Source organism: Canis aureus, chromosome 23 (genome assembly GCF_053574225.1).
Source record: "Canis aureus isolate CA01 chromosome 23, VMU_Caureus_v.1.0, whole genome shotgun sequence".
NCBI classification, from domain to species: Eukaryota; Metazoa; Chordata; class Mammalia; order Carnivora; family Canidae; genus Canis; species Canis aureus.
The window spans coordinates 24,470,409-24,497,892 of record NC_135633.1 but is presented as its reverse complement, the minus strand read 5'-3'; the positions used below and the strand labels follow the sequence as shown (position 1 = coordinate 24,497,892).

General features: G+C 38.5%; 2 protein-coding genes and 1 long non-coding RNA gene across 5 annotated transcripts in view; 1 reads left to right on the top strand and 2 right to left on the bottom strand.

The window, feature by feature from the left end:
* Window positions 1–4,998, top strand: part of LOC144294813 (uncharacterized) — a 91,324-nt gene extending 86,326 nt beyond the window's left edge. For both annotated transcript variants that reach the window (XR_013362177.1, XR_013362176.1), the window contains one exon: window positions 2,371–4,998. This is a non-coding gene — a long non-coding RNA (uncharacterized LOC144294813). The remainder of the gene's footprint in view (window positions 1–2,370) is intronic.
* Window positions 4,999–6,730: 1,732 nt separating this feature from the next.
* LOC144294811 (olfactory receptor 51E2) lies at window positions 6,731–24,836 on the bottom strand. The gene is made up of 2 exons (XM_077866778.1): window positions 24,696–24,836; window positions 6,731–9,333 (listed from the first exon to the last, which is right to left on the bottom strand). The coding sequence occupies exon 2, from the start codon at window positions 9,289–9,291 to the stop codon at window positions 8,320–8,322; it is 972 nt and encodes a 323-aa protein (XP_077722904.1). The 5' UTR covers window positions 9,292–9,333; window positions 24,696–24,836; the 3' UTR covers window positions 6,731–8,319.
* On the bottom strand, window positions 15,972–24,835 carry LOC144294812 (olfactory receptor OR51C1). Of its 2 annotated transcripts, none has more exons than XM_077866779.1 (2): window positions 24,696–24,835; window positions 15,972–17,894 (listed from the first exon to the last, which is right to left on the bottom strand). In XM_077866779.1, exon 2 carries the CDS (start codon window positions 17,891–17,893, stop codon window positions 16,949–16,951), a length of 945 nt encoding a protein of 314 aa, XP_077722905.1. In that variant the 5' UTR covers window position 17,894; window positions 24,696–24,835; the 3' UTR covers window positions 15,972–16,948. The 2 variants fall into 2 exon arrangements, with proteins under 2 accessions (XP_077722905.1, XP_077722906.1); XM_077866780.1 differs by having other exon boundaries at window positions 15,972–17,928; window positions 24,696–24,834.
* Window positions 24,837–27,484: the final 2,648 nt, after the last annotated feature.

The window sequence follows — 27,484 nt, the reverse complement described above, 5'->3', positions numbered from 1 at the left end:
TCAAGATTTTTTAAAGTTTTTATTTTGAGATGTTTGTAGATTTGCATGCACTTACAAGATTTAATACAGAGATCTCATGTACCCTTCACTCAATTCCTCCTTGCAAAACAGTAGTACAGTATCAAAATAAAGATATAAACATTACTACAGTGAAGATACAGAACACTTCCAGAACCACAAGATTCCCTCTTGTCCTTTTATAGTTTCATCAACTTTTCTCCCTCTCATCCTCCTTTTAGTCTTTGACAATCACTAATGTATTTTATATCTCTATAATTTTGTCAATTCAAAAACATCATGTAAATGAAATCATATAATACGTAATCTTTTGGGATTGTTTGTTTTTTTTCCTCACTGCATCATTCTCTGGAGATTTATCCAACTTATTCTGTGTGTGAAGAGTTCATTCCTTTTATGTGCTATAGGCATAGCTATACCACAGTTTGTTTAAGCATTCTCCTGTTGAAGAACACCTGTGTTTCCGGTTTGGGGCTATTATGAATAAAGCTGCTAGAAACATTTGTGTGCAAGCTTTTGTGAACATAACTCTTCATTTATCTGGAGTAAATGCCCAGGAGTACAAATGCTCAGCCATATGTTAGTTGTATGTTTAGTATTTTTAGAAACTGCCAAAATGTTTTCTAGAGTGGCTAGCTATATCATTTTACATTTCAACCAGCAGTGTATAAGTGATCCACTTTCTCCATATCCTTGCCACCATTTGATGTTTTCACTTAAAAAAAAGCCATTCTGGGGGTGCCTGGGTGGCTCAGTCAGTTGAGCCTTCAGTTCAAGTCATGATCCTGGGGTCCTGGGATCAAGCCCTGCATAGGGCTGTCTACCCAGTGGGGAGTCGCTTCTCCCCCTCTCTCTCCCTCTATGCTTCTCTCACTGTTGCTCTCAAGTAAATAAATAAAATCTTTAAAAAATTACATTAAAATTTTTCAAAAGCCATTCTGATAGATATATAGTGATATTTACAGTAGTTTTAATTTTTATTTCCTTCCAGCTAATAACTTTTAACATTTTATATATTTGTTTGCATCTGTTTCTTTTTCTATGAAATATCTTGTCAAGTCTTTTACTATTTCTAATTAGATATTTTTCTAGTTGAGTTTTCAGAGTTCTTTATTCTAGATACTAGGCCTTGGATAGATATGTAATTTGCAAATATATTCTCCCACTCTGTAGGTTTTTTTTTTTTTGTCCTTTCAACTGAATCTTTGACACAGAAGCAGTTTTTAATTTTAATAAGTTTAATTTATCAAATTTTCCTTGAGGGAATCATGCTTTTGGTGACAAGACTAAGAACACTTTGCTCTAGATCCTGAAGACTTTCTCCTTAGTTTTAAAAAAAGTCTTAGATTTATGCTTACATTGATTTTTTTTTACATTCAAGTTGGTGGTCAATTTTTAGTTTACATATGTATTGAGGTACATTTAACAAATAAATTTGTAATATATTTGAAGGCTATAATGTGATGATTTGGTATCTATATACACTGTGAAAGGATTCCCACCATTGAGTTAATTAACACATCCATCATCTCACATATTTATCCTTCCTTCCTTCCTTCCTTCCTTCCTTCCTTCCTTCCTTCCTTCCTTCCTTCCTTCCTTCCTTCCTTCCTTCCTTCCTTCTGTCCTTCCACCCTTCCTTCCTTTCTTCCTTTCCTTCTTTCTGCTAAGAACACTTAAGTTCTACCCTCTCAGAAAATTTTAATATTATCAACTATAGTGTTCATGTTATACTTTGATCTTCACAATTCATTTTTCTTATAATTGAAATTTTATATTCTTTTACCAACTTTCCTGTTTCCCCATCCACAACCTCTGGCAACAACCGTTCTACTTTCTGTTTCTATAAGTTTCACTTGTTTTCTTCTTGATTACACATATAAGTGGTACTATGCTGTATTTGTCTTTTTCTGTCTTGCATATTTTGTGTAACATCATGCCCTTTAGATTCCTCTATCTTGTTGCAAATGGCAGGACTTCCTTCTTTTTTAAGGCTGAATATTCCATGCCTTTTCTTGTTTCCATGCCTTGGCTATAGTGAATAATACTGTAATGAATATAGGAATAAAGATATTTCCTTGAGATAATGATTTCAGTTCCTTTGGATATATATCGAGACAGAAGTGGAATTGCTGAATCATATATGGTAGTTCTATTTTTAATTTATTAAGTAAACTCTATGCTGTTTTTCATAGAGACTGTACCAATTTACATTCCCACCAAAAGGTGTACAAATGTTTCCTTTTCTTCACATCCTTGTCAATGCTTGATATCTCTTGTATTTTGGATAATATCTGACACCCACTGTAATATCTTCTATTGTTTATTTTGTATTCCTTTCACCTCTTACAGGGCCTGGAACATTGTAAATGATTCTTGAACATTTAACATTGAATGATATAAAAAAATGAACATTGAGGATGAATTTTATCATGGGCTGGGAGTACTGGTCATGATCATCATCGGAAAGAATCTCAGAAATGTGATGCTGGTAATCTCTGCTGGTAAATATGTATTGACAGTAAATCTTTTCTTCTAATGACAAAAAAAGCTTGGGGAAATCTCTGTCCCAGAAACATATTTATGTTCTATCTTTATTTCTTGTCAGTTTATCTGGAGTAAATGATTTGCTGCTCAGAGATGAGGGCTAAATGAAATTACTGGAGGTGGGAGCTGTCCTGCTTATTGGGCAACCTCCGACTCTGGCTCTCAAGGGGAATTGGCTACCTAAACTAGTGCCTTCCATTGACCAGGCCAACATAAACATGACTGGGAACAGCAGTGTTTTTATGATCCTCAGTCCCTGGAGACCCTTGTTCACTGGGAAAGATACTCTCACTTCGTGACTACTTGTCTGAGACCCAGAGGCCTCTCACAGCAGGGACTGCCTGGGACTACCTCTGTGAGTTGACTCACCTCACCAAGTACCCAGAGGGCCTCCTCCTTGAAGCTCTTCCAGATCAATGGGAACCACAAGGCAAACACTCTCCCAGAACTGTGTCCTATGTGAACAAGGAATGGCCATAACACCCCCTTTTTAGTTTGTCACCTACTAGAATGAAATCACATTTTACTGAGATAGCTTTGAAAACTATGGCCTTCTGTTGTTTTTCCTCCTTTTGTGCAGAAGATCAGTCATTTCCATCCCATGTGAATTCCAGTTGAATCCTACTTCCCCCATTTACCACACTTAGTCCTAATGTAGGTGAGAGAGAAAGACAGACCCAGTTCTTAGACTCCAGGCTTCCAAGTTGATGTGACTAGATGAATATTTAAGACAAATCTGTAGCTTATTTGCCATGGTCAGAAACTCACATCTCTATCCCCTCAATATCACTATGAGGCAGGGATTATCGCCTGCTATCCCCTCCATGGTAATAATGAGTATTTATTGAGTTTGTACCATGTACTAAAAATTCTGTGCTAAGCATTATGTGTGGATTATTGTATATAATTCTCACAAAACCCTGAGGGGCAAACAATGTTATCATCCATCCCTAATAAACAGATGAGGTAAACAAGCCTCACAGAGGGTGAATTGATTGTTTGCTATTTCTGTTGGATTGAGCTTCCTTTTAGAGAGTTTGTGAACATTTTTTTGGGGGGAAAATCCCCATTTTTGAGAGTAGATTTGAGTTTTAGAAGATCCTTAATTGCAGAATCAGGGGTAGGAGAGCAAGTTGATAAATACTGTGTTTGGGCAGATGGCCAATGTGGCCTCAGGGAAGGGGCTTGGCTTTCATGTGTGGCAGAAGGCAGTTTCCAGGAATTCCTGTGGGGTTCCAGCCTTGAAAACCTTTAGGATTGTTCGAGGCTTCTCAATGTTCAGAGCACATAATATTCAGAATTGAATGGAATTTGGAGATTATCTAATTTAATCACCACATTTTGTAGAGTTAATTCAGAGAGATTATGTTTATTAGACAAGGTCACCCACCTAGAGGCAGAATAGGAACTATAGCTCGGAGCTCATAAATCCCATCCTAGGGCTCTTTCCTTCCCTTAATACAGATTAAATTTGGGTACTTTTATAAAAGGGTATTTACTTTAATCGAATATATCCAAAATATAACCATTTCAAGATTTTAAAAAAGATTTTATTTATTTATTCAAGAGAGACACACAGAGAGAGGCAGAGACACAGAGGGAGAAGCAGGCTCCTCCCTGGGAGCCTGATGTGGGACTCAATCCCCGGACCTGGGATCATGCCCTGAGCCGAAGGCAAATGCTTAACCACTGAGCCACCTAGGCATTCCCAACATATTTTTTTTAAGTTTGTTTATTTATTTATTTAGAGTATGAGCTGGGGGAGGAACAGAGGGGGAGGGAGGAGGAGGGGGAAAGAATCTTAAGGAGACTCTGCGCTGAGTGCTGCAGGCGACACAGGGCTTGATCTCGCAGCCCTGATATCATGACCTGAGCTGAAATCAGGAGTCAGATGATGCTTAATTGACTGAGCTACCCAGCTGGTCCTCAACATGTTCTTGATAAAAGAATTGATAATAATAATAATTTTACCTTTTTTCTTTGGTGATAATTTATTGTGGTAAAATAAACATAACATGAAATTTACCATTTTTTTACCATTTTAATTGTACAATTTAGTGATATTAAATTAGTCCCACATTGTTGTGCAACCCTCACCACTATTTCTAGAACTTTCTCATCAGTCCAAATTGAAACTATATACTCATTAAATAACACCTCATCCTACCCCAGCCCCAGCCCCTGGTAACCTCTATTGTACTTTTTATCTCTCTGAATTTGCCTGCCCTACATATTTCAAATAAGTGGAATCACATACAATTTGCCCTTTTGTATGTAGCTTGCTTCACTTAGCATAATATCTCAGAGTTTATCTATATTGTCAAATGTATCTAAATGTTATTACTTTTTATGTCAGAATAATATTCTGTTGTATGTATATACCACCTTTTGTTTATGTTTATCTGTTGATGAACACTTGGGTCATTTCCACTTTTTGGCATTGTGAATATAGTGTTGCTATGGATATTGACAAACAGTTCTCTGGACTCCTTTTCTTTTAAGATTTTATTCATTTATTTGAGAGAGAGAAAGAGAGGGAGAGAAAGAGAAGAGAGCAGAGGGGGAGGGAGAGGGATGAGCAGACATGGGCTGGATCCCAGGACCCTAATATTATGACTTGAGCTGAAACCAAGAGTGGGTTGTTTAACCAACTGAGCTACCCAGGTGCCCCTGAACTACTTTTAAAAAATGAAAATCTTATTTCACTTAGCATAAATCAATCAGAGAAACACAAATACCATGATTTCACTCATATGTGGAATTTACGAAACAAAACAAATGAACAAAGGGAAAAAAGAGGGAGGGTCAAGCCAAGAAACAAACTCTTAACTATAGAGAACAAACTGATGGTTACAAGAGGAAAGGTGGGTGGGGGATGGGTGAAACAGGTATTAGGGATTAAGGAGTGCACTTGTGATGATGAGCACTGGGTGGTATATGGAATTGTTGAATCACAACATTGTACACTTGAAACCAATATTACACTGTATGTTAACTAGAGTTATTATGCTGAGTGAAATAAGTCAATCGGAGAAGGATAAACATTATATGGTCTCATTCATTTGGGGAATATAAAAAATAGTGAAAGGGAATAAAGGGGAAAGGAGAAAAAATGAGTGGGAAATATCAGAAAGGGAGACAGAACATGAAAGACTACTAACTCTGGGAAACAAACTAGGGGTGGTGGAAGGGGAGTTGGGCAGGGGGTGGGGGTGACTGGGTGACGGGCACTGAGAGGGGCACTTGATGGGATGAGCACTGGGTGTTATTCTGTATGTTGGCAAATTGAACACCAATAAAAAATAAATTTATTAAATAAATAAGTAAATAAATAAATAACTTAAAAATGAGGTTTAAAAGAAAAAAAATGAAAATCTTAGGGCACAGGGAAAGGTGGGGGAGATGGCAATAGAATATGAACAAGTTGGGCTACAGTGGGATACTGTGAGATTTGAAAGGAAAAGATACATGCTTTGTTAAATTGTTGATCTGGCTATGCTTTTAGACATGGAGGTAGGCAGGAGCATGTGATTTAAGGTTAAGTAATGCACAGAAGATAGAAGAAGATGGAGGTTGTGGGAAGAGATATATTGAGGTTCAGTTTCATAAAATGAGACTCTTGACCTCATTATTTGGGTAGTCCTAATACCCGGATCTCTATTTTTGCAGAATATAGGCATCTCTTTGTTTCTTTAAGGAAATCACCTATTTCCTACATTCTATCTCTTTCTCTCAGCCTTAGTTTATGTGTGTTGATTTGCTCCAACTTTGGAAGCCACTTTACTACCTCTGAGCAGGGAATCACAATTGAATGTTCACAGATACATATCCTAGGAGGACACTTCTCCAGGGGAAAGGTTAAGTGTCTGAGGTTTACTTTCCTAAGAAGAGCCCACAGGTTGGAGAGTCTTCCCCATGGTTTATCTTCTCAAGTCCTCCACCAATATTTGTTCAGTGAAACTACTAAAGGAACACAATGACTTTAGCTTCTCATGAGATCTGATTTCAACTGTACAATGGAGATAGCTCACCTTGACATATTAAGCCTCTTTGCAAAGCTATAAACAATAGCTGGGGTGGAAAAGTAGCTACAGGACCTTCTGTATTTTAAAATCTGAGTTTATAGGATTTTATAAATATAAAAGCAGTAGGCATAACACTTAGCAAAATTTAAAATAAAAATTTATTATATCTTATACCTAAGTTAAAACCCAGACATTCAAAATGTTTGACAGGTACAGAATATACTTAAAAAATATGAAAAAGATATGATTGAGAAGATGTAAGAGATAAATAGGCAAAAATATTCTTTCTTAATCTGGAAAGAAGCAGGCTGTAGAACATGAAAGGTGACTATAAAACATAAAGAGTAATCAGGGTTTGTTGCCCATGAAGGCAGGGTTATCTCTCAACACAAATATAGTTATTCATCTTTCAAGGCACACTTTAGAGAGAAAACAGAGGATTTGCACAGGCTGAGGAAATAAATGGCAGATGTTAAACAGGAAGCAATATAACGTGGAAATTCAGTAACTGTATTTGATTATCAAGTTCAATTTCAAATCTTGGCACCGCACCCACAAATTGTATGGATTAGTTACCTTGTTAATGAAAGCTTCATTTCTCTCACTTGTAATGGAGGACAAAAGTGGTACCTACTCCAAAAAATTGTTGTGAAGATCAGATAAAACCTCTAAAGCACATAGCATAGTGCCTAGAACATGGTAAGCACTCAACACATGTTCCATGGCATTATGTGCAAGGACGTAGATAAATTCCCAGATAATGAATAATAAACCAACAGTGAGGTCTGTGACAAGCTTCATTTTATGTAAATTATCTATTTCATTTCTTCATTTTGAAGGTCACACATCAGCTAAACAAGATCATAATAAATAAATTTAGAAAGTAAAAACAAAAATGAGTCACTACTAACTTGAGCACATTTCCCTCAAGGCATAGGTGCTTTTCAAGTTAGTTCCAATCATGTGTCTTTATTGTTTTATTTTTAACATTATATGCATGTTTCATTTTATAGCAGATTCTTTAAAGGTCACATAATCCTTTTATGTAGATTATTCCACATAACATTCCATTACATAAGTGAACCATACTTGAGTTTACTATTCCTTACTTTTGTATATTATATCTTAGGATTTTTAATATATGATTTCTCTAAATGATTATGTAACAACATATTTTATGAAAAACCTGCTTTCGGCACTTAGGGATATTTTGTTAGGATAAATTTCCAAAAGTGAGAATATAGCATTAAAGCATGTAACTTTCAAAAAATTCTTGCTACACATTGCCAATTACACCATTAGCTGTGGTGGTCAAGAATTTATATTTCAACGTTATGAATTTTCATTAATAAAAACTGCTAATAGACAAAAATGCTGCCTAATTATTATTTTAATAAATGGTATCTCAGATTACTAGTCAGGTAGAATAATTTTTCCCTTGTTAAAAAGTCAGTTGTATTTTTGTCACTCTTCTTTATGTTCTTTTTACTACATACTGGGGCATTGATGGATTTTCTAATTTAACCTTTTTGCACAATAATAATATCAATAACATTTTGACCTATGGAAGGAAATCATGATCGCTTCCAAACTTTCACCCCAAGCAGAGGTAGACTTTGGAGGCCACAGCAGAGAAAATCATTGATATGATAGGCAACTAGAATTAAGCTAGCATTAGGAAACCATTATGTGAAGGCATTAAAGATAAGGTAAAGTAGAATGGTAAGGATCATCTGCTCCCCACAGCCTGAGGGTCCTTGTCACAGCTGATCTTGAACATAGCTAGCACCCGAGTTCTGATCTGTTTGGTCTTGGCACCGTAGATGATGGGATTGATCACAGGAGGCAGAAGTAGATAGACATCACCCATGAGAACATGCACAATGGGATCAAGGCTGTTTCCAAAACGGTGTACCACTGAGAGGCCAATGAGAGGAACATAGAAGGCTAATACCACACCGATGTGTGACACACAGGTTCCAAAAGCCTTTGCCCGCTCTGACTTGGAAGGCAGTTGTAGAACTGTTCGTATAATCAGAAAATAGGACAAGGAGATGAAGAGGACATCCACACCCATAACCAACAGAATGGCTGTAAGACCATAGATCACATTGGGCAATGTATCTGCATAGGCCAACTTCATCATATCCTGGTGCACACAATAGGAGTGTGACAGCACATTGGAATGGCAGAAGGCCAGCCGCTTGATGAGCAGAGGCAGTGGGATAAAGAAGAGTGATCCACGGGCCACGGCCACCATGCCAATCTGGGCTGTTACTGTATTGTTGAGCACTGCTGCATGGCGCAGTGGGTGACAGATGGCTATATAACGGTCAAAGGCCATGGCCAGCAGGATAGTGGACTCAATAGCTGAAAGAGCATGAATAAAAAACATCTGGGCAATGCAGGCATCAAAAGTAATCTCCCGGGAATCAAACCAGAAGAGGGCGAGGATCTTGGGCATGGTGGATGTGGACAAGGCCAAGTCAATGGTTGCCAACATGCAGAGAAAGAGGTACATGGGAGCGTGTAGGCTGCGCTCTGTCCTTACGATGAAGACAACGATGCAGTTTCCAAATAGTGCCACGGCATACATTGAAAGCAGGGGGAAGCCGATCCAGAAATGGGCTTCTTCTAATCCTGGGATACCAATAAGTACAAAGGTGGTATGTGTGAAGTTGCAGGAACTCATAGCTGGCATCGAGAAGGGGTGAGGGTGAGGTCACCCTGGCAGCCTGCTAGCCTGCTAGGACATGGAGCACAATCAGAGAGGCCAGCCCTGGAAACCTAGGAACTGGATGAACCTTAGCTCTCCCTCTCCTACTCTCTCTTTCCACTCTTGTAAGCCATTTAAGCTCTTTCATAAACTCTGAAGCCCTCTTCCAAAGGGAAAATGATAGCTCAAATTCATTTATCAATTGCTACTCTCAAGATCTATCTCATTTAAAAATTTTTTTATATTTGTTTGAGAGAGAGCTTATATGGGGGGAGGACCAGAGGAGAGGGAGAAGCAGACTCTGCCCTGAGCATAGAACCTAACTCGGGGCTCAATCTTAGGATCCCAAGATCATGACCCGTGCCAAAACCAAGAGTTGCATACGCAACCAACTGAGCCACCCAGGTACCCCTTGCCATTTACATTTTTAAAAGGGAAGCTGGGGAGAATAGTGCTTATCCGAAAAATGTATCCTTTCCAAATTCCTTCAGACTCCGCCTGGCCTGCACCTTCATTACCTGGATATTGGGTGGTGCTTTTCTCAGATAGGTATGAGATACCCTATTGAAAACCCTTTCCAGGTATGTTTCCTTTCTTTCCTCCAATTATTCATTCATTTTATAAGCATTTACTTATATGATCTATGTACAAGGCTATTTGTTAGGGCGAGGATCTTGGGCATGGTGGATGTGGACAAGGCCAAGTCATTGGCTGCCATTTTATAAGCATTTACTTATATGATCTATGATACAGTGATGAAAGACACATCTTTTGCCCTTCAGATGCCCTACCTGTGGTGGAAGATAGACAAGTAACCAAATTCTTTGAGTTTTGGGATAAGTGTTAGCCTAAGGTGTGCATTTAATGCATGGGCCAGGGAGAGGCATGATCAGAGGAATCTTCTTGACAGAAATGATTTTTTGTTCAGTCTTCAAACATAAGTAGGAATTAGAGAAAGGGAAAATGGGTATACTGAGCCAGTGGGGCTAGGGAGTTTTGTTTTGTTTTGTTTCCTTCAGATTTTCAGGATTCTAGGTCTCCAGGCCTAGCAAGGGGAGAAAGAAACACAAAACAACAATTTTTAAAAGAGGAAAAAAAAACTAATAAGAAAAAAAGCGACAAGTCAATCTATTAAGTGAAAAAAAGAAACTCTTTTGAGGTCCTCTGAGGAAAGAGAGTAGATCTCTCCAGTGACTTATCCAGAGATGAAGGTGCTGGCAGGGTGTGTGGCCTCCAGCAGATCCTACTTGCATTGTATGGTCCCTTGTGAAGGCTCTTCTCTCTGCTCCTGATGTTTCTCCACACTTGAAATCTGCCTCCAAGCCCACACTCCTTACCCCAAAGAGAACTTGGGTCGAGTCCTGATACTCCCAGGGCTTTCTCTTTTCTGGAATCTCTGGCAACAAGCCATTCATGTTAGGGAAAGCTTTTTGTTTTTGGAAGCCCAGCATTACTCTGCTCCCACCCTCCCACCCAAACACTTAGGCTTTGACTTCATCAAACACTTTCCCTGCTAGGCTCCTTAAGCGCTCTGGTCTCTAGAGCTAATTGTCTCTAAAGAGCCAAAGGCTTGGCTTTAATAAGAAGGACCTCTGAATCTTGGAAATAAATCTGCATGTGTCTTCATTAGTGGTGGTAAGGTAAACCTGTTCAACTCCCCAGGATTCTTCTTTACTACTAATCTGGGTCCTTACTGCAACTAGAAGATGCTCTTTCATTTGACTTTAGAGGGGGGAGGGGTTGGAGACCAGCAGTCTTAAAATATAGTGTGATAAAATGGGAACTAAGAGATTTGACTTGGACTATCCCCATCATTGGATAAGCAAGGAAGAATAAATCTAAGATTCAAAGGTAACAAAATTCACACCTTTGACCACTCTTTGCTCTTCTCCCTATCCTCAGATCTTATGCAAAGAAAATAGTTACTCTCCTTGACAAATATGATATCACAAATTTCGCCCCAAGTTGCCATCAGAGAATGAAAAACCCTTTTCATAGGCAGATAATTGCATCCTTCAGTGAGATAAAAATAACTTATGTCTTGCATCCATTCAACCATCCATGTATCTATCATAGGTAGCTTGAGGAGAGTCAGAAATCTAAGCAAGTCAGGATGAAAGGTATGAGTAATGCTAAGGAAAGTTCCCCGGAGGGAGGCCAGCTCACTGGATCTCTGTGTCCAAGAGAAATGGGGCCCAGAATGAAGGAAAAGATGTGGGGAGGGGTGTTACAGGGAGAGCACAGTAATGTATTCCCCCTTTCCCAAAGCCTCTCACCCATTATATTGCATGAGTACCCACAGATATAAGAGTCTCTTTTGGCCACAGAGTTGGACTCTTTCCCCACTTCTTTTTCTGCAAAGCACCTTTTTCTGCTTTGCTGGTAGCAGTCTAAGATTTTGGGCCATTATCTTGTCTCCCCAGTCACCTATCCCAGAAGAACTCAAGTCTCTATCCCATGTTGTCCAGCCTTCTACCTAAAGTAACTCTTGGCTAGACCAAATTTCAGCTTCTCTTTGGGTCTAAATGTGGCTATTGCATTCATTCTAACTTGCCTTTCTGGACTGTCCACTAGTACTCTGGGACATTTCTTCTCAGCCCATGAAGATGTGTGTGGGACACAAGGGGGCTTCTCCCTCCTGCCATGAGACAGTTGTGGGGTCCTCAAGGTCTCTTAAGATGGCAGGGATTTGCCTTTCCCAGCCCTAGGTGAAGTTGCACTCACTTGCAAACCATGCAGTCCTACTGAGAGAGAGCAGCTGGAGCTGGCTTATCCTTTCAAGCACAGGCCTATTTATAACACTGCCTAGGAGGCCCCTGGGAACAAGCTATGGACTGAGGCCCCTGGGGCTTGACAGGCAAGGGACAGCATCTCTATGTTCACTTGTGTGTCACTCCTACAGGCTTCTCACTATTTCTGTCTGGTATATGTGTTGTAGAGGGGTGATTATGATGATCTATCCCCACTCTTAAATATAACTCAAACTCCCCAGGTAGCAACAGTGATTAGAGCTTTTCATCATTAGCCACTTTGCATGACAGACATCATGGAAGTATAGTTATGTCCTTGAGCTCTAGAAGTTCACATCCTTTTTAAAAATCAAGATAGGTGGGCAGCCCCAGTGGCACAGCGGTTTAGTGCCATCTGCAGTCCGGCGTGATCCTGGAGACCCAGGATCGAGTCCCACGTCGGGCTCCCTGCATAGAGCCCGCTTCTCCCTCTGCCTGTGTCTCTGCCCTCCTCTCTCTCTCTCTCTCTCTGTGTGTGTGTGTGTCTCTATGAATAAATAAAATCTTAAAAAAAACAAGATAGGTACACAAAACCAGTAATTCCCAGAACTCAGAAAAAGGGCAGGCACTTCTTCAGTTTCTCATTCTTGGCTTTACTTTCCATTGATGAAATAGACTTTGAGGTAGGAAAGCCACTCTCTGTAACCTGTGTTACAGATAAGGAATGGATAACATGAAGGCTCTTTGCCTCAGTTACAGAGTTATTAGTGATAATATTGGTTGGAGAACTAGGTATTCTGATTCTATATTTATTAACATTTAACAAATATTATTAGGGACCTACAGTGTAATAAAATATGCAATTTTTTTAAAAGCTCACCCTCATGGATTATACATCCTGGTGAGAGGAACACACAGTCCATGGTTAACATGAGAAACAATAGTTTCTCCTTATGACTACCTAAGGAGAAAAATAGAGGTAAGAAGAGAACAACTAAATCCTGGGGTGGGTGGTTGAAATTTTAAATGAACTTGCCAGGGAATGCCTCACATAATGGAGACATTTGAGAGCCCTACAGGGAGTAACAAATATATCCATGTGATCACTGAGGAAGACAATTCAAGGAAAGAAGAACAGAAACTACAAATCTTCTGAGAAGGGATGTATCTGGATGTTTAGAATAACAAGGAGGCCAGTGTGCCTGAGTAGAGAGAAAAAAGGGATGAGTAATATATAGAGAGAATCAGATACATAATAGGGAATTGGATCATATAGGGCTTTATGGAACTTTATACAGGACAGTTAAGGATTTACTTAGAGTCTGCATTCAGGTAGCTACAAGAGCAGCCATGTTTCTACTACTGCTCTGGCTTTCAGGAAAGTCTCCAAGGCATTGCAAGCTTGTCCACCTTGGTGAGAGGTGACATCCATCCTGCAAACCACCCATTCCAAAATTGTCCAAAATACCCACTCCCTCATGAGGAAAGCTTGCATATTTTCAGGATAGTGGGGCCACCCATAGGTTAGGATGTGTGTAGGGGGTGGTGAGGTAGGAGAGAAACATCTGTAGAAGTAGTATGAACATCTTGGCTGTCTGGTTCTTTAGTCTAAAGTTCCTTCTTATTCTGATTTTTAGGACTCTGTTCCCCAACATTTTTCTCTATGTTTATCCTTCTCTCCCACAAAAAAACACAAATATTTAGACTGTAAATCTACAGCATCTTAACTTTTCACTTCTTTCCAACAGTGAATGAATGAGTCATAGACATTCCCTGATCCTGGGAATAAGAGTCTATGGTGAGGAAACAGTTACAGGAGAATCTGAAATGGGATGTCCTGAGAAAAAAGCACTAGGTACTGCAGAAGCACTTGGAAAGGACTGAGAAGCCAGGAGATGTTTCTGAGAGAAAGTCATTTCTATTCTGAGTCAGGAGAAGGGAGATAGTGAGCGTGTTGAAGAGGGAGGTGATCCAGAGCAATCACAGCTAAGAAATGCAAGTGGTTAGTTGTGTCTGGAGAACTGAACAGAGGGCAAGCAATGAGGCTTGAGAGGTACAGAGAGCCAGCTCATTCAGGGTTGTTATTATTTTATTATGTGGCAGACCCCAGTTTGGGGTCTGGAAGACAGTATGAATGAAACAAAATTATTCTCAAAGAACTTATCTGGTAATGGGGAAACTAGGGAAGAAATAATGGGTATGTAATATTTTGATGGGAAAAGGGAGTGCCAAATATTAAAAATGAGACAGGTAAGGAAGACAGTGAATGCAGACAGAAATTGAAGGAGAGGTGTTGTTATTTTTAAGTCAAGGGCCCTGAAATAAGGTAACACTTAGGCAGAGACCTGCATAAGGTGAAGGAGTAAGTCACAAGGGTGTCTGGGGGAAGAACATCAAAGTAAGGTGGACAGAAAGTGTGAGGTTTGATGATGAAGCATGGTTTAGTGAGTTTAAGTAAATATTTGGAGGCTGGTGCAGGTATAGTAGAATGAATAAAGAGGACAGAAGTAGGAGATGAAGTTGGGATGATAGAGGGGAGTTAAATCACGTAGATCATTGTGAGATATTATAATGACTGTGAATTTTCCTTGGGCAAGACAGAGACACTGGAACATGTTGAACAAATGACGTGGCATGATCTGTTTTATGTATTAAAATAATCATTCTAACTGCCATGGGGAAAGTAAAGCAAAAGTAGATGAAGGAAATCTGCCAGGAGACTATTAGATTTCAGATTCAAGATGATGATGGCTTGACACATGGTGGTAGCAGCAGAGGTGATAGAAAGTTAAATTCTAGGTATCAATATCTGGAATATCTGAAAGAAAGAGTCATCAGGATTTGCTGATAGGTTGAATGTGGAGTGGGAGAGACAGACAGGTGTGTAATGACTCCAAAAGTTCTATCTCAGCAACATGAAAAATAGAGTTTCAGAGTTAGGGAAGACATGGTTGATATGAATATTGGGATATGTATGTATGTATGTATGTATGTATTTATTTATTTATTTATTTATGATAGTCAGAGAGAGAGAGAGAGAGAGGCAGAGACATAGGCAGAGGGAGAAGCAGGCTCCATGCACTGGGAGCCCAACGTGGGATTCGATCCCAGGTCTCCAGGATCGCGCCCTGGGCCAAAGGCAGGCGCCAAACCACTGCGCTACCCAGGGATCCCTGGGATATGTTTTTGGATATGATGAGTCTGAGATGACTATTAAACATTCGAGTAGGATTACTGATACATAATATATTAATCTGGACTATGAATATTAGTTTGGGATTTACCAGCACGTAGATGAGATTTAAATCTATGATGCTAGATGAGATAATGAAAAATGAGAATATAATGAAGAAAAAACAGGTCTGAGAACAAAATTGTGGAACATTCCAACATACAAAGATCAGGGAAAGGAAGACCAACTATTGTATTGAGACGAAAATGTTATTGTCAAGCAAACTGAGAATTTTGATGTCATCCTGGTTACTAAATAGTTAGTACTATTGTCGCTTAATAAACTTCCTGTAGATATGACTGACTACTACTCCTTCCTTGCTGGATCTGATACCACCTATAGGGTCCATCTTTACTGAATGATATCAATATGTCATTGAAATACGTACTTTAAATATTTGAGAGTTAATGGACATACGCAGGTGGGAAAAAAATAATTTACTTGCTGGATTAAGCCATTATCTGAAGCATATGCCACAGATTAAATATTGTCAAGTAAATGACATGAGGTGAAATTCATTTGCAATTCTCAATCATTTTTGAGTTTCTGCTAGGACAGAAAGTTCATGGAAGGCAGAGAGAAATTCTAGAATATGTTTAGTTGGGAGAGAACATCAGGTAGAAATACACTTGTATTTTCAGGTCTGAAAATTCTGTTTTGGGCTTTTTCTCCATAATTTGGTCAAAAATTTCTAGAGGATAGAGTTGTGGGTTTTTTTGTTTATTTATTTGTTTTGCTTCTTTATATTCCCTAGTACAAATTACATGACCCATATATATGTATATATACAAATTATATTCATGTATAATTATACATAGTTTACATTATAGATAGCAATATAGCTAAAGTTAAGAGTGTTGGGGGACCCTGGAGTCAGTTTGCGTGCATGTGAAATACGGCTCTGTTGTTTATGAGCTATTTAAGCAAGTAACTTAACATTTTTGTCCTCAATTTTCTCATTTATCAAAGAAGAAGCTACCTTACAATGTTGTTTTAGATATGTGTTAATACATGTAAAAAACACTAAGAACCATGGCTAGTCAAAGGAAGTAATACATGCTAGAAAAAATAATTATTGCAGCTAGAAAAATACTAACTGCACTAACTAAAGGAGTGGCTTTCTCATAATGTGTCATTCTAACTGATCTAAAGTGGACAAAGTCAGGAGATACAGTTTGTTGGCAGGATAAATAACAGTTTAGAATAAACAATGATGAGTGAGATAAATGCTAGATTTGGGGCTTTATACTATTCATCCTTCTATTCTTATGTCTTCATCTCTTCTATTCATCCCTTCTTTTTTTAATTAATTTTTTTATTGGAGTTCAATTTGCCAACATCCCACCAAGTGCCCCCCTCAGTGCCCGTCACCCAGTCACCCCAACCCCCCGCCCACATCCCTTTCCACTACCCCTTGTTTGTTTCCCAGTTAGGTGTCTCTCATGTTTTGTCATCCTCACTGATATTTTCACTCATTTTCTCTCCTTTTCCCTTTATTCCCTTTCACTCTTTTTTAATATTCCCCAAATTCTATTCTATTCTTATGTCTCTATCTCATCTGTAAAATGTCAAGCTAACTGATGTTCTAAATATATGCCAGCTTTAATTTAAAATTTTTGTTTTATGTCACCAGTTTTATTTTTAAATTGATAACGTAGGCCATCTCTAGAATTCTCTGATTCTACATGTCTTTGGAATAGAGAATTTTTATCACAGCTCTGCGTATCTGTTTTGTCTTCACACTGTAGATGATGGGGTTCATTACAGGAGGGATCAAGAGGTAAGTGTTAGCAATCATTGTATGAACATAGGCTGGAGCTCGTTTTCCAAATCTGTGAACAAAGGACAGACTGATCAATGGAAAATAGAAAATAGCAACAGCCCCAATATGGGAGATACATGTGCTGAAGGCTTTCTTCCTCTCTTCTGGGGATGCAATGCTGAGGACAGTCTTAATAATCAAAATGTAAGAAAGGAGGATGAGGATTGAGTCCACACCAACAGTAGAGATCATGGCTGTCAGCCCAACTGCATTGTTGATCCTGGTGTCTGTGCACGAGAGCTTCATCACATCAGGGTGGAAGCAGTAGGAGTGGTGGAGCACGTGGCTGCGGCAGAAGGACAGTCTTTTAAGAAGTGCTACCATTGGTGTCAGCATTAGTGTTCCCCTGATGACAATTGTCACTCCAATTTGAGCTATTCTGGAATCGGTTAAAATGGTGGCATACCTGAGTGGATTAGAGATGGCCACAAAACGATCAAAGGCCATGGCCAACAGCACCGAGGATTCCATGACAGTGAAGAGTTTAATAAAGAACATCTGTGACAAGCAAGCATTAAAGCTGATCTCCCTGGCATTGAACCAGAATATACCCAACATGGTGACCAGGGTGGATATGGATAGGCCGAGGTCAGTGGTAGACAGCATGGAAAGGAAATAATACATGGGTTCGTGGAGGCTGGGCTGAGTGACAATGGCAAAGAGGATCAGGCTGTTTCCTGAGAGGGCGGTTATGTAGAGAAAGCAGAAGGGAATGGAGATCCAGGTGTGGAAGGCTTCCAGCCCGGGAACACCAGTTAGCAGGAAAATGATGGAAGTAGATGTGGTATTCTGGAAGTTTGGCATGCTGGATTAAAAATATAGAGTTCCAAGATGAAACTCTGGAACAACAACAAAACTATATTTTTTGTATTAATCCAATTATGAATAATTTTATTCAACTAAAAACTGACCAAAGATAAATATTTATATGCTATGTAAAAATGAATTGCTCATTTAAATTGATAAAGGAATTGTAAGTTTTCAACTGCCGTAGTAGGTACCATTCCTTCTTTTTTTTTAAGATTTTATTTATTTGTTTATTCATGAGAGACACAGAGAGAGGGAGAGAGAGAGAGAGAGAGGGGCAGAGAGAGAAGCAGGCTCCATGCAGGGAGCCTGATGTGGGACTCGATCCCAGGACTCCAGGATCACGCCCTAGGCTGAAGGCAGGCGCTTAACCGCTAAGCCACCCAGGCGTTCCAACCATTCCTTCTTATATGTGCCCCAGCCCATCATTTTTTTTTTTCTGTGACCCCTTGCTGGTAGTTATGTTTATACTATGTGACCTTTCCTTCCACTTCTCTAGCCAGAGATGACTGGACAAAGTGAAAACACTTTACCTGAGATTGGACAATTATATTTCATCCTTTCCGGATTTTCAAATTGTGATAAGGAGGTAGTAGGTTATTTTTTTCCGTATGGTTGGCATCAGAGAAAAATAGACTGGGACTGTGGAACAGCAATATTACATCAGCCTCAAGTATAGAAAGCAGAGAAGCTTACAAACAAGTTGGGAAGCCAGAAAATATTGAGAAAGGGATACTTATAATACAATGTAACACATATGAAATGCTAATAGATGGCCTAGGCACCAGTACAGTCATGTGCAGATGTGTAAGGTATCTAACCTTGAAAGTGACACCTGCAATGTAGCATCTAGTGTCTCATTTAGGAGGTGGAGTTAGAACACAGACCTATTGCCTCAGGGATAGAGGCCTCTGCCTGCCATATGATATAGGATACTGCCATATTCAGTTAGAGTTCGCTCTTCATCTGCCTAAAGAATAGTTGTTCTCCGTGTTGTGAAGACATACTTCTCAGGAGATATTTAATAGAATTTTACTATTTTGCCTTGGAGAGAAAGATACCTTTTCTGGGAACATCACACTTTGTTTTTTATTGAGTACAGAATTACAGACTATTCAGATGGGTATGTATGAGTTGGAAGAGGGAGTCTTGGAAAAACAGACATTGGGGCTGTGACTGGAGAGGTTCAGTCAGCAAAGTAACTATTCCTCAGGAGAACCTAAGTATTTTCCAGACCACTCAAATTCACCCAGATAAAGTGCCTCAAGGATTCACTAAAGAAATCTTAGTTTAAAAAATTGGGAAATTTTAAATTGAAATCAATGAAAAATTAGAGGGAAAAGATGTTCAAAGTTACATGAATTGACCCAATAAGTAAACCATAACTTTAGACTCTATAGTTTAGAGTCTTGAGAATGTCCTCAGGGAACCAATTAAATTACTATCAGAAATGTTTAATCAAACCTCCTAATGGGAGTAAGAGTTGACAGAAAGGAACCATTAAGAAAGGGCACATTTTGGGGCACCTGGGTGGCACAGTGGGTTAAGCCCCACCTTGGGCTCCCTGCTCAGTGAGGAGACTGCTTCTCCCTCTCTTTGTGTGTGCTGGCTCTCGCTCTCCTTAAAATAAATAAGTCTTAAAAAAAAGGGGAATATTTTCTTGTGGTCACTGTTTCTAGTGACTATTGATTGTCATGAATACAACTGACATTATGCTGAAATGAATTCGATACAGACTTGCTCAAATGGCATGCATTTCAGTTAATTATGAAAGTTTGAGAGTTGATAAGTTTAACAAATCTGATGTTTAACAAGTTCTGTTAGCCCTTTTCATAAATATATTGATTTCTGAAAAATATTTTTAGTAACTATAGTTTTAAAAATACATATTGATCAGAAGTGCAAATTAAAACTCTACTTATTGGGATCCCTGGGTGGCGCAGCGGTTTGGCGCCTGCCTTTGGCCCAGGGCGCGATCCTGGAGACCCGGGATCGATTCCCACATCGGGCTCCCGGTGCATGGAGCCTGCTTCTCCCTCTGCCTGTGTCTCTGCCTCTCTCTCTCTCTGTGACTATCATAAATAAATAAAAAAAAAAAAAAAAAAAAAACTCTACTTATTAAATTAATAGTACTTATAATACTTAAAAATGGATTCACCTCTCAAATGAATGGATTCATCTCTCCACAAGTCTTTTTTTAAAAGATTTTATTTATTTATTTATTTTAAAGATTTATTTATTTATTCATTCAGAGAGAGTGAGAGAGAGGCAGAGACACAGGCAGTGAAAGAAGCAGGCTCCATGCAGGGAGCTCGACGTGGGACTCGATCCCAGGTCTCCAGGATCACATCCTGGGCCGAAGGCAGGCACTAAACCACTGAGCCACCCAGGGATCCCCCTCTATAAGTTTTTTTATTTTTATTTTTATTTTTTTATAAATTTATTTTTTATTGGTGTTCAATTTGCCAACATATAGAATAACACCAAGTGCTCATCCCATCAAGTGTCCCCCTTGTCTTTGATCTGTTTATTTACTGTTAATTTCCAGAACCTGGGTCTCAGCTTTTGAAGTTAACAACTTCCTGGATTCCATGGCAGCTAGAGTATTTATGAAAAAGGGAACAGTTCAATTGTGTGTTAAAAGGGTTGAGGTATCTTTTTAGAGAAACTAGTACTTGAAAGATTGCTGTGTTTTGTGTAAATAGAAATAAATTATTCCAAGGCTTCTAGAATGGTATATGTGAAAGTATTGAGCCAGAATGAACCTGTAATATATATCCCTTCCTTTGTTCTTGCCTTATACGCTCAGAAACTTTAACTGAGCACCTACTTTGGGCATAGTGTTGTGTTAGAAGCTAAGGCATATGCCAACAAAACCCTTCTTAGTTTAAAATCAAGTGAGGGAGAAAGAATTATAAATAGTTATTTATAAATAACTTTAACATCTAGTATACAGTGGTGAATGACAAAAAGGGTTATTAGGGGTACAGAGTGCCTCCATATGTGTCACTTAAGTCTGGCTATCATGAAGACTTTCACAATGCTTATCACTATGACATGCACTGATTGAGTTGTAACTTTTGTTATTGAGTGCTAGGAAATTTTATAAAGAAATCTTTTTTTAAGTTGCTATCAGAACAATTTCTCTTTCATCCTGACTTCTTCATGGCTCCCTTATTATTTTAAGAAATTTATTCATTACACATTTTCATTCTTGTCAGTTTTTTCCCTTCCCTTTCTTGTTGAGAGAGATCAGAAGAAAAACAATTGTAGGCTGAACTGATCTGAGTCTGGCAGAAGAGAATTCCCTCAAATTCCCTCCTTTCCATTGCTGTACAACTGAGTCTTCCTGTACCCTCTCCTCATCCATGCTGGGTGCAGATGTAGAATATTCCTTATTCCTTTTCCATAGCTAGTAACTCTATCTAAGCTCTTGATCATCCATCATCAACACTTAGTTCATTTCATCATCAAACTGGGAGCTGATTGGGTATTGTGTCAGCACTAAGGATATGAAGCAAATAAAATAACAGTGGTTTGGTGCTTGAGAAACCAAAGTGTTGTCAACACTTCATCTTTTTAAGACTGAAAACTTTATCTCTAATAAGAGCCCAGTGATTCCTATGAAAACGAAAAGTTACCAGTTTGGAACACCTACTACATGCTAGGCACTGCATATAAGAGGAATCAAAGATAAAGAAATACCACTAGCTATAAAAGTACATCAGATAAAGTTTTTCTAAGTTAAAAAGACAGAATAGTGTGGAATGACAGATTCTGAGTATGTGTATACATGAATGTGCCTGTGTGTCAAGAGGAATTAGTTCCAAGAACTCTTACTTGAATAAATGAATTAGAACTGTGTAATGTTTTGATGGGTGGATATAAGTTTATAAGGATGAAAAGCAGAAAAAGGATGTTCTTGACATAAATAAAAAAGTGAGCAGAAACCAAATGAAGTAATAACATGGTTTGTTAGACAGCTACAATAAAATTTAAATACTGGAGCCTTAAATATGATGCTGGGTGACATGGGAGATGATCTAGAGAAATCAGCAGAGCCAGGACATGAACATCTTGCATTCAATGGAAAGGAGAAGGAACTTCAATTTTAGCTGCAGAGCATCAAGAGCTAGGCATTTCAAAAATATTTTATGAATAAGTAAACAAATCATTCTTCATTTCTTTTCCCTTAACTCTAACAAAATTCCTTTCCTTCTTTAGTATCTTAGATAGTACCAGTGGCTCCCTTTCTGCAGCTTCAATTCTCAGGTTTTGCCCCAAACCATTGATGAAAACTTCCCACAAATTTATACAGATGTTTTCAACACATTCAATTCAACCAAGATATATTGACCATCTTTCTTAATTGGTCCCTGGGCTTTGCTAGTAAGGAAAATAAGAGACGAACCATTTTTTCTCCCTCAATTTCCTGCCTTCTCTTTTGTAACAACAACAACAAATATTCTTTGAAGGACAGTCTGCCTGTGTTTATTATTCCTTCACCTTCGGTAATAATCTGGGTTCTTGCTCTAATGACTCTCAGGAAATTCTCCAACTTAGGTCACCAATGACTTTCTAAATACCAAGCCTTAAAGTTTATCTTTAGATTTGTTTTCCTCTCCTTCATTTCAAATTTTTGCAGTTTTTAGGCACCGTTTCTTTGAAACTTTCTCCTTCATTAATTTCAATGATGGTTATTCTATGTTTTTTTTTTATTTATTTTTCTGTCTTTCAGTTGTGGTATTCTTTAAGAGTCTTTTTCTTTCAAGAAGCCCCTGGTTTTTGTTTTTGATGTTTTGTTTTGTTGTTTTTGCTCTCTGATATACTCTCCTTGGGATATCTTAGTTTTTCCCATGGCTTTAAATAGCACTTATATTCAGATGACAGCAAATCTGAAATCTAATTATAGATTCTCCTTGGTTCTTTATTTTTTAAGTTAACAGGATCTTTGAAGCCATGGCAAAATGTCTGGCATGAAACTTGAAGGCAGTAATGAATCCTGGAACTAGAGTGAGGTGATCAAATAGACAATTTGGAAAGCTAATAGGCAGCACTTTGGAGAACAGGACAAAGTTCTCTGCTTAGTGCCAGTGAACAAAAGGTGAATAAACTACTTTATCTACCCCTGAGGGATACTCCCACCCATAATCCATCAGACAGCTCAGCCTCAATATGAGCCAGACAGAACTCATTCCTTCTCCCATTCCAAACCTGGCTCTCTCTCCTATGCCTCATTTTCCAGTAAATTACATCGAACTAACAAATCATCTAACACAGTTACTGCCTTCATGCACACACATACACTCTTCTCCTTCTCTCTCATCTACTACATGCAAATGTTCATAAAATATTTTTTTAATTTACTTCTAAAGTGTCAAAAACTGGAAAATCAGGAGGTTTCTATTTGAGGACCAAGTAATAGCAATGTGATTCAGAGTGGGTGTTTGAAGTTGTACTTTATTGTCTTTCTCTTAATTGAAAACAAAAATACCCGCTCATATCAAAGAATAAAGAAGGGCTAATGGATTTATCAGGGAGAGGTACTAAAATTCCCCAAACTACTCTTTGTGCTACCATCACCCTGGAATCTGTTTAATCCATCCTTTCCAATCTGTGTACAACCTTTCTTCTCTCTTGTGAGATATAAGGTATAGTCTCCTAATTAATTTTCCTGTCCTCTCAGATCACAATAATGCTCTTGTTTCGTTGCACTGTTATGAGCTATAGTTCATGGCTATGTCTTTTACTGCTGAACAGATTATACACCATTATCAATATTGTCCAAACCATTGCTAATGGCATCACTGTAATGTGTGACTGATCTGGGTTCAGATCCTTGTTCAACCACTAACCAGTTTTGAGACTTTTTACAGCAATAATAATCAAAAAATATTAGTCATAATAACAGCTACCAATTATTGGAATTTGTTCTGTGAACAGAGCTAAGATTTGAGAAACATTCTTTTAATTCTCACACGGGGACATCTGGGTAGCTCAGCGGTTGAGTGCCTGCCCTTGGCCCAAGGTATGATCCTGGAGCCCTGGGATCGAGTCCCACATGGGCCTCCCTGCGAGGAGTCTGCTTCTCCCTCTGCTTGTGTCTCTGCCTCTCTCTCTGTGTGTCTCTCATGAGTAAATAAATAAAATCTTAAAAAAAAATTCTCACTACAACATCATTTGGAAAGTATTATTAAATTCATTTTGATTCCCTTTTTCTGATAAACTGAGTGTCAGAGAGATTATGAAACATATTGAGAATCACACACAGCTAGTGAATGTCAGATTTTAAACCCAACTTAAAAAAAATTCCCACATTCATAATCCCCAAAACTATGGTTTCATGTATAAGTAGTATAAACTTTCTTTGATCCAGTTTCCTTATCTATAAGGTAGATTATATTCTGCACCTAATACAGTTCCTGGCATGCAGTAGGTGTTCCAAATTTGTATTTTTTTAATTTTTAGTAAGAATAATTGGGATTAGAAATGAGATCTTTGGCTCCTGTTAACCTCTTTGGTTTTCTCAAGCACCAAGCCACTATTATAAGTTACATAGCAGCCTGAGTCATTTTCTTAACAAACCATAGGCTATCCAACCCACACTGGGCAGAATAACATGCCCTTTTCTGCAGGTTTCCTGAGAACAAATAATTCTACAAATTCTGCCTCCCACCTCAGCCCACCATCCCGTGGTATCTATCCTAATTCTGCACATTGTGAGGAAAGTCTTCCTGTGAATAAGAAAGTTCAGCTCACCTAGAGTCAAGCCTTTTCACTGAATAAAAGTTTTACTTACAGAGTTTGTACAGCAGTTCTGCTTGTCACTCTCAGGCTACTCAGAAGGCTGAGGAGATTTTAGATTCCAGGAGAGGACTGAGCTTATGAGGAGACTTAGTCCAGCCTGAATGGAGACAGGCACAGAGCTGAGAGACCCGTTCCTGGTGGTGGTTTCACTCACTGTGCCTCCAGGGGTATGCTGGTTCCCAGAGGACTTCTTTTGCCTTATACAGTCTTTGTCTGTCTGTTCCATTACGCATTTACTTATTGTAGCAAAGTGCTTTATAGGCTGATGTATTTTTTTTTGTCCTTGTGCCCTTTTATTGAAGTGTGTTTTGTAAAAACAGTTTTGAGACATAATTCACATATCATAAAATTCACCCATTTAAAATGTACAATTCAATAATTTGTAGTAAATTCACCAAGTTGTACAAGCATCATCATGGTTTACTTTTAGAAAATTTTCATTACCATAAAAAGAAATCTCATGCCCGTGAGCAGTCACTCTGAAGATGATTTTAAAAAATGAAATTCTATGCTAAATTGGTAAAAGGCATTTCCTTTGTTGTATGTAAATCATACTCTACTCCATAGATCCTTAGCATCTATTACTATTCATAACTGTCCTATTTCGTTAACCTACCTATGCTTCTTAGCAGCTTGTCTCTTTCAACTCTTGCATAAGAGTATCCTGTATTCCTTTTTTTTTTTTTTTTTTTTTTGAGTATCCTGTATTCCAAACATCATCCTAAGTGCTGGACATTTAAAAAAATGGGGGGGGGACTGGAGGGTGTTTTGCTGAGTGAAATAAGTCAATCAGAGAAGGACAAATATTATATGGTCTCATTCATTTGGGGAATATAAAAAATAATGACAGGGAATAATGACAGGAGGAAACGAGAAAAAAATGAGTGGGAAATATCAGAAAGGGAGACAGAACATGAAAGACCCCTAACTCTGGGAAACGAACTAGGGGTGGTGGAAGGGGAGGTGGGTGGGGGGTGGGGGTGACTGAGTGACGGGCACTGAGGGGGGCATTTTATGGGATGAGCACTGGGTGTTATTCTGTATGTTGGCAAATTGAACACCAATAAAAAATAAATTTACAAAAAAATAAAATAAAATAAAAAGGGGGGGGGATACAACATAGTTTTTACTGTCCAGGGTTTCTTAGTTTAGTTTAGAAACACACTGTTAGCTGATAATTACCAATACTGATAATCAATGATAATGTTTTCTAGCGGCATGAACCAAGTACTTGGAGAACATCATAGTTAAAAATCTCAGTCTACAGTTAGGTGTGCAGAAAATACATTTTTAATTACTTTTTCATAGTTTAACCTGTTTTCTGTTTTGAGTCCAAGCCTACTAGCTGGGAGGAAACTAACAACAATAATTTGGGATTCTCTCCACTTGTGTTTAAATTTTGAGGATCTTGCATTGTACCAAGGGCTTTAAGTATGTGGATGATGGATCTGGCCAGTGTTGCAAGCTAAACAGGTGACAGTTGTTCCCCCTAGTCTTGAGAAAATAGAGTACCCACAGATTGCTATAGACTGTCCATATTCTCTACTTACGGACTCTTTAGGTCCTCAGATGTTTTACCATTTCTGGACTACTCTAGAGCATATGAGTCTTAGAGTCTACCCTTGATTTCTGACTCTTATACTCTTATATAAGCCTGCAGATCTTAATATCTTTGAAACTATAACTGAAATGTAATCATTCTTCATCACCCCCAAGAGTGCCTCCCTTTTCCAAGGATCCATTATCTCTCACTTGGATAGTTTCAGTGGCTTCCTAACTATTCTCCCTGATTCCATCCTTCTCTCTCCCTATTACCCAGTCTGTTTCACCACAGAAAATATCTTGGCCTGAAATATTTTATTCTTTTTTTATTTATCAGAGTTATTTTATTCTTTTTTTTAAATAATAAATTTATTTTTTTATTGGTGTTCAATTTGCCAACATACAGAATAACACTCAGTGCTCATCCCATCAAGTACCCACCTCAGTGCCCGTCACCCATTCACCCCCACCCCCTGCCCACCTCCCCTTCTACCACCCCTAGTTGGTTTCCCAGAGTTAGGAGTCTCTCATGTTCTGTCTCCCTTTCTGATATTAATGAAAAAATAATTGTAATGATAAGTAATAACAATAAACATTAATAATTGCTTTTTTAAAAAAGATTTTTGCTTATTTATTTGAGAGACAGAGCACAGGCAGGGGGACAGAAGGCAGAGGGAGAGGGAAAAGCAGGCTCCTTGCTCAGCAGAGAGCCTGACATGGGGCTGGATCCCGGGACCCTGAGATCGTGACCCTGAAGGCAAACACTCAACTAACTGAGCCACCCAGGTGCCCCAATATTAACAATTGTTAATAACCTATTATGAGTGAGCACAAACTATACTGTGGTGACTTTTCTATGGATTGATACTGAGTCACTTTGTTTATTACAAAAAGTAAATGTATGAGGTGGATATAATTATTTTCCCCATGTAAAAATGAAGAAATGGAAGTGAAGTGGTTACATAATTAGCCTAAGGTCATACGTTTGGTGACAGAGCTGAGCTTTGGAGCCTGGCTATCTGGTTCTAAATACTTTGATTTTAACTAATGTTTGTCAACTCTACATGTTGGAAACATCTCTTTGAATTTTCAGTACATTTTTTTTCCCATTGAGTCTCAGTCATTTCATGGCAGACTTATCCAGCACTATGAAGATGTCTGCCCCATCTGTTGAAGCGCCTTCTGTGGGAACACTGTGTTTCTCTTAATTCTGAAGATATCTAAATTGATAGCATATTT